The 16,034-nt window shown below is 31.9% G+C and overlaps 1 protein-coding gene across 2 annotated transcripts in view; it reads right to left on the bottom strand.

The window, feature by feature from the left end:
- Window positions 1-16,034, bottom strand: part of MED13 (mediator complex subunit 13) — an 84,228-nt gene that overhangs the window by 37,980 nt on the left and 30,214 nt on the right. For both annotated transcript variants that reach the window (XM_074342693.1, XM_074342694.1), the window contains exon 9: window positions 8,061-8,744. In XM_074342693.1, coding sequence (XP_074198794.1) covers window positions 8,061-8,744 — 684 coding nt within the window. The remainder of the gene's footprint in view (window positions 1-8,060; window positions 8,745-16,034) is intronic.

Raw genomic sequence — 16,034 nt, forward strand, 5'->3', positions numbered from 1 at the left:
CAAAAGAATAACTGATATTTTCTAAACATGCTTTCAGATATGATGTATGTCTCTGTTATTCCCAATATGCCTCAGATTCATCCCCAAAACTAAAATCCCAAGCCTACAGAAATTTTCATCCACAGGAACATAGTGCTAACACAACTGTCAGTGGGGATATGTTCTCTATTTGTTAGATTAGTTCTGTTCTACAGATGAAGGGGGAGAGTATAGCTCAGTGGTAGAGCACATGCTTAGCATGCACAAGGTCCTGGGTTCAATCCCCAGTACCTCCATTAAAAAAACAAAAAACAAAAAACACCTAATTACAAACGAATAAGCATTTCTTAAGAGAAACTTTGTACCTCACCATATTAGACCCTAAAGAACTGTCTCCTGAATTGTCTATCAGATACCAACATAAAACTCTTCAAAATAGCACTTCCATCTACTTTGACATGCATTTTCTTATTTAATACTTAAAATAACCTCATGAAATAGGAATCAGGGTATGCTGACTTTGATGTGAAAATTATGTAGAAAGAAAAGAGTCACCTGATGGCAGAGTTAGGTAGGGCTGGAAAGGTTTTAAGTATGCATATTCACACAACTACTCACAGGGGAAAGTATAAGAACCTACCTCCACCGCCACTCGCTAATCTGAAAGACTATACTGTGTTAAGGTGAATAAAAAAACTGTTTTTCATATTAAGGTGTCCTCTGGCAGAAGCATTAAAAACTGCCACACTGTTTACACACAGGTAGCTGTTAAGCTAGTGGGCAGTAACATTAAAAGGAAAAATCCTGCTGCGCAGGGCTCTATTAGGAATAAAAATGAGTAAACCAAATGCAATACCTAAAGACAACTTTTTGTTATTTTATTGAAAGTTCTCACAGACATTGGGATATGCAAAGAATTTAAATGAAGTCAATAATATCAAAAATATCAAGTCACAATAAAGTTAAAAATAAGTGATTTATATTATACATCTTTCTATATTTAAAACTGATAAAAATTGAGTAATTGTGATATTTAAGAGATGCCAGGTTAAAAACTCAAGTTATCATTTAGTCACTATCCAGTTATAAAGTATACATACACTTTCGTGAACAGGAACAACATACCTCTTCTTTTCTAAAAGGAATTTTCACATATAGCCAAATAGTTAACTACAGAGAGAGTTTCAATCAGATATAAAGCTAAATACAGACAAACTAGAAAAGAATGATTAGGTACAGCCATGAACAGGAAGCTTTGCAAAGCCCAAAGCAAAGTGAAATTACTTTTATATTATTCATTAATTGTAGCTCCTTCCTTTTACTATGACATAGTAACATAGTACCCTAAAATGTACTTGCAGAGAATTTAACATGGCTTATAGCAGCATAAGCTTTTATGCCTTTATTAAGTAAAAATTCTTCCAGACAAGGTATGACAATATTTAGAATTGGCAATTATAGGAGATAAGCTATAGAAGGAAATGTTAAGGAAGAAATAAATTTAATAAATCTCAAAAAAAATTTAATAGTAACTTTTTCAGCACCGTCTGCAATATTTAGAACCAATCTTGAAACTGAGTTATGCTAGCTGTCAAAAGTATAGCTTTATTGTATTAAAATGAGATATCAAATAAGGAAGATTCAAAGAAAAGAAAAAAATTTTAAAAGAAAAAAATCCTAAAAGATTTAGAATACAGTAAGACAAAACAAGTTTATTTCATCATGGACTTCTGTCTATGAAACAAACGAGAAACTATCTTTTAGAGATCAAATAATGCATTCTATAACTATATACATACAATCAAAATGTGGTGTATCACTAATACAACATAAGAGGTAATACTATTGTGAACATTATGGTTAAGATACCCTGATGTAGTCTTACTACTGAACAAGACATGATAAGAACTATGCTCAAGTACAGTTCTTTGTTCAGGATTTAGGAAAGTTTCTTCTGATCAGAACAGCAGACTATTTTAAGCAATCACAAATTTTACTAAAACTAAGTGTTAAATTCTTTAAAAAATATATTTAAACAACTGTAATGTTTCCTGGCAGAAATTTTGCTCTCCTTAAAAGTCACAAGGTCTTAGGCAACTATTCTAAGGTAGATGTTATCAATAACTAATAAAGAAACTAAAAATAATTAGAAGCAAAAGAAAGGTATTTGCCATAAATGTGTATATCCTATGTGGGGGATATGCTATGCTTCATCCCCAAAGTCTCTCTCCCCCAATTAAATTATCACAAATTAGAAAAGGAATTTTGCTCTAAATTAGCTGCTAAAAAAATTGGCATCATCTGCTGCATATGAATTCTAAATAAAGGAAGCACTTAGAAATAAATTCTAATGAACTCTGTACTAGTTAAGCAGCCATCACCATCCAAAACTGATCAGAAAAATCAAGAGTATTTCTTTCTTTCATTTATCCACCGATTATAAAAGCCTAGTGCCACCCTGTAACAGCAACCAATGGAAAACTTCACTTATTCATTTATTTGTGCCAAATGGAGACCGAGTTATCACTTAACATAATGAAAACAAAGGTCTAAATTTCTTCTCCATCATTTCTAAAAAGGTACACCTCTGGAAAAGTCAACTATTATAAACAAACTATTTTTTTAAATTTCTACTGATGCATTCTTGTCCCTCTTTGCACTATGTATCTACTCTAACTGGCCATGAAGTTCTTTAGTCTACTCCACAACACCTGTAAAAATCCTTCTATCCCTACTATGTCTTTCTAATTTCCTAGTGAGGGCCCTGTATCATCTCACAATTAAACAATTCAAATAGATGTTCAAACTGATCTCCTTTCATACATATATATCCCTACATTTCAAACAATCTTTCAATAATCCTACTTGATTAATATTTCTAAAATCCTTATTTTCCAAACCCTATTATTTTATCAACCTCAAAAAACTTGCAGCAATGTCCCTATCATCTCAAGGATAATATATAAAGATTATAAATAATATTTTGCCATTCTATTCTATAGCTCTATCATAGTTTGTTGGTCTCACTTCTCATCATGCATACCAAACTACTAAGTAGCACCCTATAATCTACCTACATAAACCATATAAAGCTTCTGATCTCCATAAATAGAATTAAATTACTCCTCATTCTGGCTCTGCATCCCTACTGTATTCTATACATATCTCTACCAGAGAATTTAATGTTATTTTCCATTAGACTACAATTTCATTTTGGTCAGGACCAAATTAATTTTATACCCCAACAATGCCTCACAGCATCTTGTATATTAGAGAAACTTTAGTTTTATTCAAACTGATAAAATGTATCTTTGAGGTATATGAATTTAAAAAGATAATCTTCCTAAGAAAGGAGGAAGAATGCAGGAGTTGCAACAACCCTCTAACCTCATTAAAATTAACTGCTATACATTCAAAAACACTTTCAAACTCAAACTATCAAAAAAGATAATAGAAATTTATAATGACTGGTAATATGAATTCACAAATTTATATAAAACAAGCCAGGCTTTTGAATGGATTATTCTATGACTAGAAATGTGTTTGATCATATTAATCTTTAAAACTACAGAATGTTTCTATAAAGAATTTAAGATTGCTTAAATGCCACCAAGAAAGCATAATAGTAATTCATAGAATTTATTTTTAATGACAAAGGACATTATCTGATTTTGTCAACTGGCTCTGCCACTTCCTATATGAAGATGATTGATCCTCATGATATCCCGCCTCAAGTAACACTAATTGCAGCTATCCAAATTAAAAAGATCTTGTTGGAATAACTTACTAATTATGAGAAAAAAATTTTCTTTGTTTTAGCGTAATACAAACACTGAAGACCACGACAGGTATTTTACTGTGGTTTTGGAAGACTAAAATAGTATGGGAAACATTTCCCTAGTGACACTAATCAGTAAATATGTCTGGGATACCTAATTTAATAACTTATTTTAGAGTTCAAGTTTCTGTTAAAACTTATCTGTGACATTAAAGTGCCTCAATACTGTTAACATTTTGGAATAGAGAATTCTGTGTTGGGGGACTGTCCTATACATCGTAGGATATTCAGTAGCATCCCTGGCCTCTACCTATCAGATGTCAGTAATAGACCCTCAGTTGTGACAACCAAAAATATCTCTAGACATTGCCAAATGTTACCTAGGGGGGCGAGGCACAAAACTGCCCCAATTGAGAACTACTGCCACAGAACAGTAACTCCAGGAAAAGGAAAGAATCATCCAGATAACATAAAAACCAAAACTTTTAACCTACCAAGCAGAAAACAATTATGTTCCATAAATGTTTCTTACTTCACACAGCAGCTAAACCCCTGACAGTTGACTTTCTGCAATACCTTCCCTATTCTAATCTACTAGTACCATTCAAAAACAAAGATTCTATCTACAAGCAATTTGTGACATACTACACATTTTAGTAACTAGCATAACCAAACAATAGTCTTATGAAACACTCAATTAAAAAAACTCTTTATTCAATCTCTTTTTTTTATTGTTTTCTTTTTATGGGGCAGAAAAAAAAGGTGACCAGGAATAGGCAGAGGCATGTTATTTCCTTAATTTACAAAATCTTGATCCAGCAGCATTCTACTCTACATGCTATGGCTACCTTTCTACATTATGCTTCTTCCTTCTCATTCTTACTCAATGAGAAAAATCAAGTAATTTTAGAAAGATTCTAAGGTTAAACTGTATTAACTTATAAGAGACCTTCATTTCACTTACAGATACTCATGTACACAAGCAGCCAATACACTTTATAAAGTTACACCTAGAATTCCTGGATCTTATGAATATAAGCTCCCCATAAAAACTCTCATTCTTAAAGTTAACTAAAAATATTTACCCCACTATGTTTTTTCACACATTAAATTAAAAAAAATAACACCTAAAAAGAAAATAAGTTTTAAAATCGTAATCTAGGGCCATACTGTCATTTCATTCATCCAAACAATGGCTGAATGTCTACTATGTGGCCTAGGATTATTCTATCCTAGGGATGTGTATGTGTGTTTGTGTTTATGCCGGAGGAACACAGTAGTAGACAAGACAAAGTCCTTGCCCTCATAGAGTTTACATTCTAATATAGAAGAGACCAGTGACAAATATGTAATATTATTTCAGATAATTATATATATGTAATTGGCATTATATATATATATATAAATATATATATATTTTTATATATAAATAAAAAATATATATTATATATATATATATATTTTTTTTTTTTTTACAGGGAGAAAATGAAAGCAGTGCACAGGACATAGGAAGAATCAGCACGGAAATACCTTCTGAGAAGGTAACTTTTGAGTTTGACTGATTGATACAGGGTGAGCTGTTCCTCCTATCTGTAACGCAATTCTGAAGGCCATGAGAAATGATCTAAGCTTTTTGAAGGAACAGCAAGAAAGCTGGTGTGGTTAAATCAGGAAGCAAATCAGAAAGTAACAAACAAGAGTGAAGAACTAGGTAGCAGGAGACTGTACAATCTCACAGACGAGGAAAAGAGTTTGGATTTCATTCTAAAGGTAAAGGGAAGGAAACTACTGAAGAGTTATAAGCAAATGAGTAACATACTATTTAACTTACAATGATTATTCTGATTACTGTATAGAGAACATATGAAGAGAAGTACAGAAACAAGGAGACCAACAGTAGTTTAGGCAAGAGCTGAAGCTAGATTAGGTTTTTATATTACAGCCAGCACAGATAAGATTAAGATCTTTTAAGACTTATTTCCAAGACATCATTTGTTTTCAAGAGATCCATTTCTTCCATGAGCATAAGGATATCCTGAAGTCCCTCAATTTCAAATTCAGCTTAATTTTAATTTTCAAAAAATCCACAGTAGAATATTTCTAAGATTCAAAGTGCTAGACGAAGCACACAGGTTTGCCTACTAAAATGATAATCAAGGAATTTAAAAGAAAATAAATTTCCAACAGCAGGAAAAATGAGAGAGAGGCTATATACATGGATCAGGCATTTTATTTAGTCTCAGGGAAGCTCAAAATGAACGAAACACAGCAGAGTAGTAAGCTCATGGCTTAGAATATGCAAGAGGGAGCTAAAGGCAAACTATATAAACAACTAAAGAGTCAAACTGCCTAAAACCAGAGAAAATCTGGACTTATATCTCTAGACAGAAAGGAAAAAAAGTTGAAAACAGAGGAACAGAAAGGGTTCCTTTTCTAAGAAAAAAAAACTATGTGAATATGCAAGATCTGGCATCCTTTTCATCCTGGAATTTTAACTACGAGGACTTCCCTCTCGAAAGATCCCCTACTTCATTACCATAAAGCAGAATGACTGCAACTGATACACAGTTCATACTAAAATATTTATCAAATGAGTATGACCTGCCAACCAACACTCTGCCTTTATACACAAAATCTCCAGTCAGCTCCTCTATTTCTCATTCTAAAACGTGTAAGATAAAATAGTAATAAGAAATGTGGTGAGAAGCAGTACAGTAAAGCGAAAGATCAAAATAAAGTAATTCCAAAGGAAAAAAATTCCAGGACATTAAACAAGGGAGTGTTATTAGAAAAAGTAGTTTAGAATTTTTTTTAAATGAGCAAGAAATATTAAGACTATAAGAAAAGAGCTAAAAGAAAGCTAAGGAATCCCCTCAGGAAAAAAAGATGGAAAATTAGAGAAAATATAGAATTTCAACATCTAAATTACAGAGGTTCCTCGGAGAATAGGGAAAAATGGAGATATTAGCCAAGAAAAAGAGAAATTTCTCAATGACAGGACAAAAAAAAAAAAAAAAAAGACTTCAAATTAAACCAGTCCTCCTCAAATGCCCAGTACAAGGACATAATGAAAGACCACTATATATACACATATTCTTGTGAAATTTCAAAATTCTAAGCCCTTTAGCTTTCAGTGACAATGGACTGATAGAGAAGCAAATGTAATCTTTGCACACTACTTGGCTTTGCATTGATAAATAGGTAGATAGTTTTAATGAATAGAATGGCATTTTGTTGGTTGATTTTTCACCTTAAAAAAAATCTCTAGATAAAAATTCAAAAAGCTTATGGGACAGACTATAAATATATTCAGAACATACAAAGTAAAGGGAGACCTGAAAAAAACCTACTTCTGCTTAAAGTATATCATACACAATGTGGACAAAGAATGGAGGAAGGTATCTCTAAACAGAAGATTAATAGCCAGAATATACAAAGAATAAATCAGGAAAAAAAAGAAAATACACTAAAAATATGATATACAGGCAATCCACAGAAGAGGAAATCTACATGCCCAATAAACCTTTTTAATGATGTTTAACCTTACTAGGAATCTGGAAATCATGTATTAAGACAGTAAGATGCCATTCTGCATGCAGCAGATTAGCCAAATTAGGTCTTACTATACGAAGTACTGAGGAAAATGTAGAGTGACAGTCATTTTCTTATCTGATGGTTGATGAGATGAAGGTGTAAACTGGTACAGTAACTTGGCAACAACTCTTAATGTTGAATATGGACATACCCATATGCCCAGCAATTTCATTTTCAGAGGAATTCTTGCATAAGAGCACAAGGAAATGGATACACAGTTCACTGCTACATTCTTTGTGAAAAATCAAAAATAGCCAACATGTCCATATCTAGAAAGTAGATAAATTATGGCATATTCATAACAAAGAAATACTAGAGAGCAAATTAAAAAATTTAACTAGAGTTACATGTATAAAAACATGTGTAGAAATGTTAAATTCCAAATTCAGGACAGTGGAAGAAATGTGGAGGAAGAAAAATAGTACACAGGAGTTCTAATTGTATGTAAAATCCTTAAGTTTGTTGGTGGACAAATCTTTAAGTTGGTAGATGGATAAATGTTATTTTCTCCACTTTTTTGTGACTAACATATTTCATAATAAAGAAGTTCCCTGAGGAAAAAACACAGTAAAGAAATTATACAAAACTAATACTCAAAGGATTTATTATCGTAAATCCTACCCTGAAACCAATTCTGGAGTCCTAGTATTAAGAACTTACATCATTTCCACCCTTATATTATAATAGTGACTATTAAAAAAATACATACTCTGTAACTGATGTTACACTTTCCTGTCCAAAAGGTCCAACTGGATCATCCTTGAATTTATCACTTGGAAGTTGAGGTGGTAAAAATTCTACATCTTTTTTCTTTGGGACCTTGTAATACTTCCAGGCTATATTAGCTTCATCTTCTTCCAAGTTTACTGCTGTACCAACATATACTGTAGGTTCTACAGCTTCCTGGAATTGAGCTGGGAAAGACTGGGATAAACTGTCTATCCTATCTTCAATTGGTTTAGAAGGAACCAAGGGATCCGGTGTTGGCATTTGATAAAAATGTTGACTTTGAGGAGTTGAAGGTGTTTTAGTTAGTCCTTCATCAACCACATCACATGGGTGAGGACTAAGTGGGGGTGGTTGAGGTGAATTTGCCATTTCAGTGCCATGCATCTGAGGAGTCTTTGCTACATCATTAGTTCGGATGTTTGAAAATCTCACTTGACTGTCTGGAGCAGACATTACAAGTCTTTGGCTGGCTGAATCCGTGTCCATGCCAACATCATCACTAATAGATATACGGTGGTGAAAAGGAGTCAAGGGGCGTTTCTGTGGTTTTTCACTCTTTTCTTGCTTTTCATTGGTCTTGTGCTTAGCAAGTACTTGCTGTTGCTGACTTAAAGATGGTGCCTGTCCTTGTTGTCCAGGATTTCTTGGTTTGAGATTTTTGTGCCTGAAAAGTTAAAAGAAAGGTTTATTTATAGTAAAACTACTATAACTATTTTATTATACAAGTTAACACTATTAAGACATTTCAGATAGCACTTGTTTTTCATGTACAATCCTAAGAGTAAAATTTTTTGAATATATGTGGAAAAAAACCCACTTTGTTCATTGACCTAAAACTAAGAGCATGCAGATTCATAAACCAATTCTCTCATGCTCATTTAATATGTGATGAGACAGCCAAAGATGATTTGCCTTACATAATCTAAATATTTTACTATCTGAATAGAGATAAGATTCTAGTTATTTTAAGATAAAAAGGTATAAAGTGGTATAAAATTTATTCATTTATGAATATATCTTGATATTTCACAATTAGTTATTACTATAAATCAGTGTCAACAGATTGAGCTCAGTCATCTACAATCCTACAATAAGAAAACTTATTTCACTGGATTGAAAGAAGTTAGATCAGCTAGACTGATGTTAGATCAGTGTGGATAGCTCTGTGACTGACTGATTGATGGGTCCCATAGCATACCTACCTTCCTTCTCCCAAGGCTTACATTACAGAAAGAATAAGCTGACAGGAAAAGAAAAGAAAAGAAAAGAAAAGAAAAGGAAAAAAAAAAGGAAAGCCTCAAATTTTTCCTCATGATGTGAAACAACTCTAAACTGAAGAACTTAAAACTATATACCTAAAAATCTTATCATTTTGTTCAGCATAAGATTTCTTTCAGTGTAGTAAAGCATTGTGCACTTTCAGATTTCCAAATTCAACTGATACTGTTGTATATAAAAAATTTTTTAATTAAAAAAATAGGGGGGAAAATGTGGAGGTATTTGGGGTTAAAGCATTCAGTATTCATTAATTTTTTTTTTTTAGTTCTCTTTTTAAATTTTTTTTATTAATGCTTTTGTCATATCAGAGGTAACCTGAGAGTACTAAAAAGCAGTGGCAGGCACTTCTTCAAAGAACATTCTCTACTGAGGGAACATGCTGAGAAACCCTTTTGTACAGAGCCTTGGACATCTTTTTGTACATGAGGGGAAAAAGTATGTAAGTTATCAAAGAAAACTGCAGTTACGTCAAAAAGACACAGGAGAAATCTATCATTACCCTGACACCAAAATCAAAGACATCATAAGAAAAGGAAATCACAGAACAATATTCCTTAAGAACACAAATGTAAATCATTAACAAAATATAAGCAATCCAGTAATATATAAAATGGGAATATATCATAACCAAATGGGATTTGTCCCAAAGATGTAAGGTAAAACATTCACAGGAAAAAAATCTATTATTCATCACATTAACAGAATAAAAGAGAAGATCATATGATTATCTCAGTAAACACAGAAAAACATGACAAAACATCTATCCGTATAAAAAGACTCAGCAAGCAAGGATTAGAACTTAATCTGATAAAGGACATCTAAGAAAAACTACAACTAATATACTTAATGATGAAAGACTAAGTCATTTTTCCTTAAGACTAGGAACAAAGTAAGAATAGTAACTCTCAGCATTTCTACTTAACAATTTTACTAAAAGTTTTAAACAATGCAGTAAATCAAGAGAAAAAAAAGAGAGCAAGATTAGAGAGTTCAATAGAAGAAAAACTGTCTTTACTTAGAGTAAACATAATTAGAAACTTTACAACAAGGGTATCAAGCTCATCACCACCTGCTCAATCTTAATGTTATTAAAAGTGGGATAACAAGGTATGTGTCTCTTCTGATGTGACACAATACAAAGCAACATAGCACTGCCTATGAAGTATTCTCACCAAAAATACTAAACGTGAATCTAGACAACCTCTAGGATCAGTAGTGTCCAGAAGAACTCTCTGTGATGATGGAAATGTTCTTTTTTTTTTTTTTTCATCACTGAAATAAGAGGTTGAAGCGACATAACAATTAATCTATGTTTTTGCTGCCAGGATTGTTTTTTTTTTTTTTTTTTTCCAAAATTCCCATTGCTATTTTTTGTTAGCCTTCAATGTTCCTATGATGGCTACCATTACTGCCCTAGAGTCATTTTTCTTTAAAATTATAGTTGTTCCTCTCTAGCAACTTTTCTTTACTCATAGACCTCCCTCTTTCTTTTTCTTTTTTTTCCCTTTTATTATTTTATTTTTGACATTTTGGTGTATTTATTTCCATAATTTTCTCTTCTACATATGTTTTTCTCAGAATTGATTATATAAATCTGTAACTTGCTTAAAAAAGTTTATTATAAAAAATTTCAAAGTTACTAAAATTTGCCATAAATATTTATAATGCCTGCATAATATTCAAAAATAGGTGTTTTACACTCTCTGCACATTCCCCTATTGCTGCACATTCAGGTGTTTCTAATTTTTATTTTTATTCATTTAAACTTTTTTTTATTGAGTTATAGTCATTTTACAATGTCGTGTCAAATTCCAGTGTAAAGCACAATTTTTCAGTTATACATGAACATACATGTCACTGTCATATTTTTTTCACTGTGAGCTACCACAAGATCTTGTACATATTTCCCTGTGCTATCCGTCAACTAAATCTCACTTCTGGAAATGTTCTAAATGTGGATACTGAGGCCTTGAAATGTGGCTAGTGTAACTTAAGGACTGAGGTTTTAATTTTATTCAAATCAATCTACTTTAAATTTAAATTGCCACTAGTGGTTGCTCACATAGCTAGTATTGGATAGCACGGTTTGAGAACTACTTTCCATTTACCGAAATGTAAGGGATAAAAGAAGCTAAATGACACTAAAAGAACAAGTTACCATACATGACAAACTGAGAAATCCAGAAGGTGGGACATTCTATAGGATAACTGACCTAGTTTCTCCGACCAGGTCAATGTCATAAAAGAGGGAAGGAGATTAAGAGAGAGACCTGGAAGACTTAAGAATGAAATGTATACTCCTTGTTTGAATCCTAGTCAACAAACCAACTTCTGAAACAAATCTGTAGGGGTATCAGATGATACCAAGGAAATATTGCTCCTTCTATTGTGTAGGTACTCAGGATAACTGTTTATTAAAAAATGCAACTTACAGAACAGTATATATAGCCTGATTCCATTTGTAGAAAGAAGGCAGGGAGGCAGATCTACATACACATAAGAGGCAGAACTTGTAATTTTTAGTTTTATATTCGTGGGCATGATTTGAAATTATTAAACAGCTTTTTAAAAAATTTAATAAATGTTATTGGCCATTAAAAAAACAAACAGCAGGTCTTACCCAATACAGGAATAATCCATTCTCTGACCATCCCCTCTCTGAATATTTCCAATGACAAGGATTGCATTATTTTATGAGGAAATGCATGCCATTGTCCAACAGCTCTAGCTGTTAGAATATAATTTATGTTGAAAAGAAACTTGCCTTTTGTATATCATCCAGACATTAGCCCTACTTCAAACTCTGTTTCTAAAGCTGTGCTGTCCAACAATGGTATCCAACATCACATTACTAGGCACTGAAAATGTGGAGAGTCAATCAAAGTTGTGCTACAAGTGTAAAATATACACCAGTTTTTAAAGACATGTTATCAAAGAATGCCAACTATCTCGTTAATGTTTCATATTGATTGTATGTCAAAACAATTATTTTAGATAAATCAAGTATAATAAAATATTTTAAATTAAAAAAAAATCTTCAGTAAGAGGTCTAGATGAAGCAAAGGTAGTAAGTGAATATGGATGGTTGATATACAGGAGTTCACTGTCCAATTCTCTTACTTTTGTGCATATTTGAAGTATTTCATAACAGAATAACGTAGAATTAAAATGCTAAAAATAACATAGAAGGTAACTGGAGCAAGATTAAGGTGTTCCAAGGTTCTTAATGAGAACAGAGACACTGATTAACTTGAGACTTTAAGGAAAGCAAGCAAAATAAATATTTAATTCAATTAACAAAAGAATTAAAATAGAATACCTAACTTCTAAGCCAGCTGTAGAAAGGGGGGAAAAGGAGAACAGTCAAAATAACAGCAGGAAAAAGAAAGGAAAGCAAAGGAAAAAACAGAAAAAAGAAAACAGAGTAAGAAGGTAGGAGTAAGTAGATGCCATGACATTACCATTCATTTATTAATTATTCAAATATTTGTGTGTCTTTTCAAAGTATGGTCCATGGACCCTTTCAGGGGTTTTACAAGGCTCAAAACCATTTTCACAACAGCACCAAGACATTATTTGCCTTTTTCATTACAATGATATGTACAATGATGGTGCAAAGCAATGAGCAGTAAAACTGCTGGCAACCAAACATGAATCGGTACTATTAGTAGGAGTAGCCATTGTTTTCTGTTTTCTTTAACCACTGTACACTCAGTTCTTTTTAAGCCGGTTTCTCTTAAGAATGTCCTTCATGAAGACAGTAAAAATGATTAAATTTAATAAAATTGTATTAAATCTTAATTCTTACATACACAGCTTTTGCATATTCTATACAAATAGGAAGTACACAGAAAGCATTTCTGCTGTATGTCAAAGTACAATTTTGAGAAAAAGTACCTATATAATTGTTTAAGTTATAAGCTGAACTAGCTACTTTTCTCATAAAAATGTAGTATCATTTTTATTTTAAAAAAACAAAAAGGCTGACAAATGAACCATGGTTATCCAGATTTGGTTATTTGGCAGACATGATTATGTAGTTCTCAAAAATAACCAAGGTGAGTTTATCATTTTAAAGAAAAATAAATGATAACATTTGAGCTTTTAAAACATCATTTAGAATTTGGAAAATTGTTATCTGCCACAGTGAGCTTGACAGCTTTCCAATATTTAAACAATTTTTCCGATAAGATTACTGGTGATATTAATAAATGCAATTTTTGGATACTAATATAACAAAATATGCCAACATTCAGAAGAAATGCATTAACTCAAGTGAACTGATATTTTCCAAATGATCAATGCAGGATATTACAAAATCACACCTAAATAAAAGATCCATTTAGTTATTAGTGGAGTACAAGAATGTCATCAATATGGTTTCAGATTCCATACTGACTAATCTTTAAGAAACTACCACTTGTCAAATTTTGGTTTACTAGCCAAGAATATCCAGATTTTATCTGAAGAGAGTATTAAAATACTCTTCCTCTTCCCAACTACACAGCTATGTGAGGCTAGATTTTCTTTCACATACTTCAACCAAGACAATATAAAACAAAAGACTGAATGCAGAAGCAAATGAGAATCCAGCTATCTTCTGTTAAGATTAATAATGAAGAATCTACGCAAAACTGTAAAACAATGCACTCTTCTTTTTTTTTTTTTTTGCTTTGAAAACAGAGTTGATTTTTATAAAAGAGTTTTTATTCATTTTAGTATGTACTGGGTTTACTGTAATTTTTTAATAAATTAAGCAGTGCTTTAAAGTTTCTTTAAAAATGATATAAACAGACATAACACACACAAATAAAAGCACTTTGGATCCTTTATAATTTTTAAGAGTGTGAAATAAATCCTGAGACCAAAAGTTTAAGAATTCATCAAGTTATACAAGGCACTAAGGAGAGAGAGGATCTCCAATAATCTAAGGTGAACTATTTGGTTATACTCCAAGTATACAAGGGATATGAAAAGTAAACAGCCATACATTTCTTTACCCTTCTCTAGCCAAGAAACTATTAATTTGGGCTATATACTAGTAACAGTGGCTCTCCAAAACCTTGATAACATTTCCTTTCTTCTATCTAGAACTTTTTCTAAAAGTTAATCTTCTTTAGAGAGAACTGAATTTCATACTAGAAGTCAACCAAGTTGGGGAATCTTTCTAAAAAAGAAGTTTGTCCTGAAAGTACAATCTAACAGTGATTCTTTTATTTTATTATACTTTATTTAATTTTTCCTATTGACTGAAGTTCCTAGTATTTTAGGGTTAAATTTATTGTATTTATACAATACATATATTTAGTATATTATATTTAGTGAAACTTACTGTATTGCTTTCTATTTATCCAGCTTCCTACGTGCTAATTTTCTTATGAATATTCCACCAGACTAAAGCCTAATATCCACAAAAGCATAATTTTTAACCTCACTAGTAACTGAAAAATGCCAATTAAAACAATTTTATGCTTTTCACTTATTGTAATGGCAAAAATAATAATTATAATTTTAACGACAGTTCTCAGATCAGTGAAAGCACAAGGAAAACCAACATTCTTATATGCAATAAGTGGGAGTAAAACTGGTAGAATCTTTTTGAAGTCACAAGAAAAGTATTTATTTAAATAGCCCCCTTGCCCACAACTCTATCATTTTATTTTCTTCTTTGGACTTATCACTCTTAAATTTTTAAAGGATTAAGAATTCTTTTTGAAAATGAATTAATTATCTGCCCCACTCCCCTTAGAATTTAGGCTTCATAATAGCAGGAGTCTTATTCACTAATGTATCCTGAGGCTAAAACATCTTCTACCATAGTGTTAAAAAAAAAAAAAAAAACTAACAAATAATTGATAGTTTTAAAAGTATTATTTTTTAAAAAGTAAACACAAATAAAGAATCTCTGAAAACAACTTATCGTCCTTCAAACTCAGAATGATTATCTATGGTACTTCCATTCAGTAGAATACCAAGAAGTTTTCTTTTGTTTTTTTTTTTTTGAACAATAAGGCAAATCCACAAGCAACTATAATGGGAAAAAAGTGGAGCAAAAAAGTGCCAAATACATCAGTATTATATTTATGCGCTGGGAGGAAAAACACATACACACAAAATCACAGAAAAATCATGGAAGTATAATACATAATTGGTAAGTAATCACTTCTAGGGAGAGGCAGTAGGATCTACAAAGAAAGAGTAGTTAAGGGGAACCTTCAGTTCTATTTGTAATATAAATTTCTTTAAATTATTTCTTTAAATATTTAAAAAATCACATATACTCATACAAACTGCTTATATAATGATGTAATTTTTTTTTCCCAAATCATTTTCTAAGAGAAGCCAACATATCAGTGAAGGTCCAGTCCTATCTTTCACATAGACTGAATTTATTGTAGAGAATTTTTACCAAAAAACCCCAAAAACAAAAAAAAAAAACCAACAAAAAACAAAACAAAACAAAAAAAACAAACACCACAGGAAAATGAGGTAACGCAGGGAGTAGTAATAGTAGAGATTGTCTACCACTTCTATGACTGAAAAGTAGTAAGATGTAGTCTCACCAGATCACAGAAGCTTGGGATGGTATTAGAATCATAGCAGGACCTGCCCAGTGGTAAGTGGGACCATGGAAGAAGGGGATGTTCAAGGGACATAAAGTTGCTGCTAGAGTTGG

This window comes from Camelus bactrianus, chromosome 16, assembly GCF_048773025.1.
Source record: "Camelus bactrianus isolate YW-2024 breed Bactrian camel chromosome 16, ASM4877302v1, whole genome shotgun sequence".
Lineage (NCBI taxonomy): Eukaryota > Metazoa > Chordata > Mammalia > Artiodactyla > Camelidae > Camelus > Camelus bactrianus.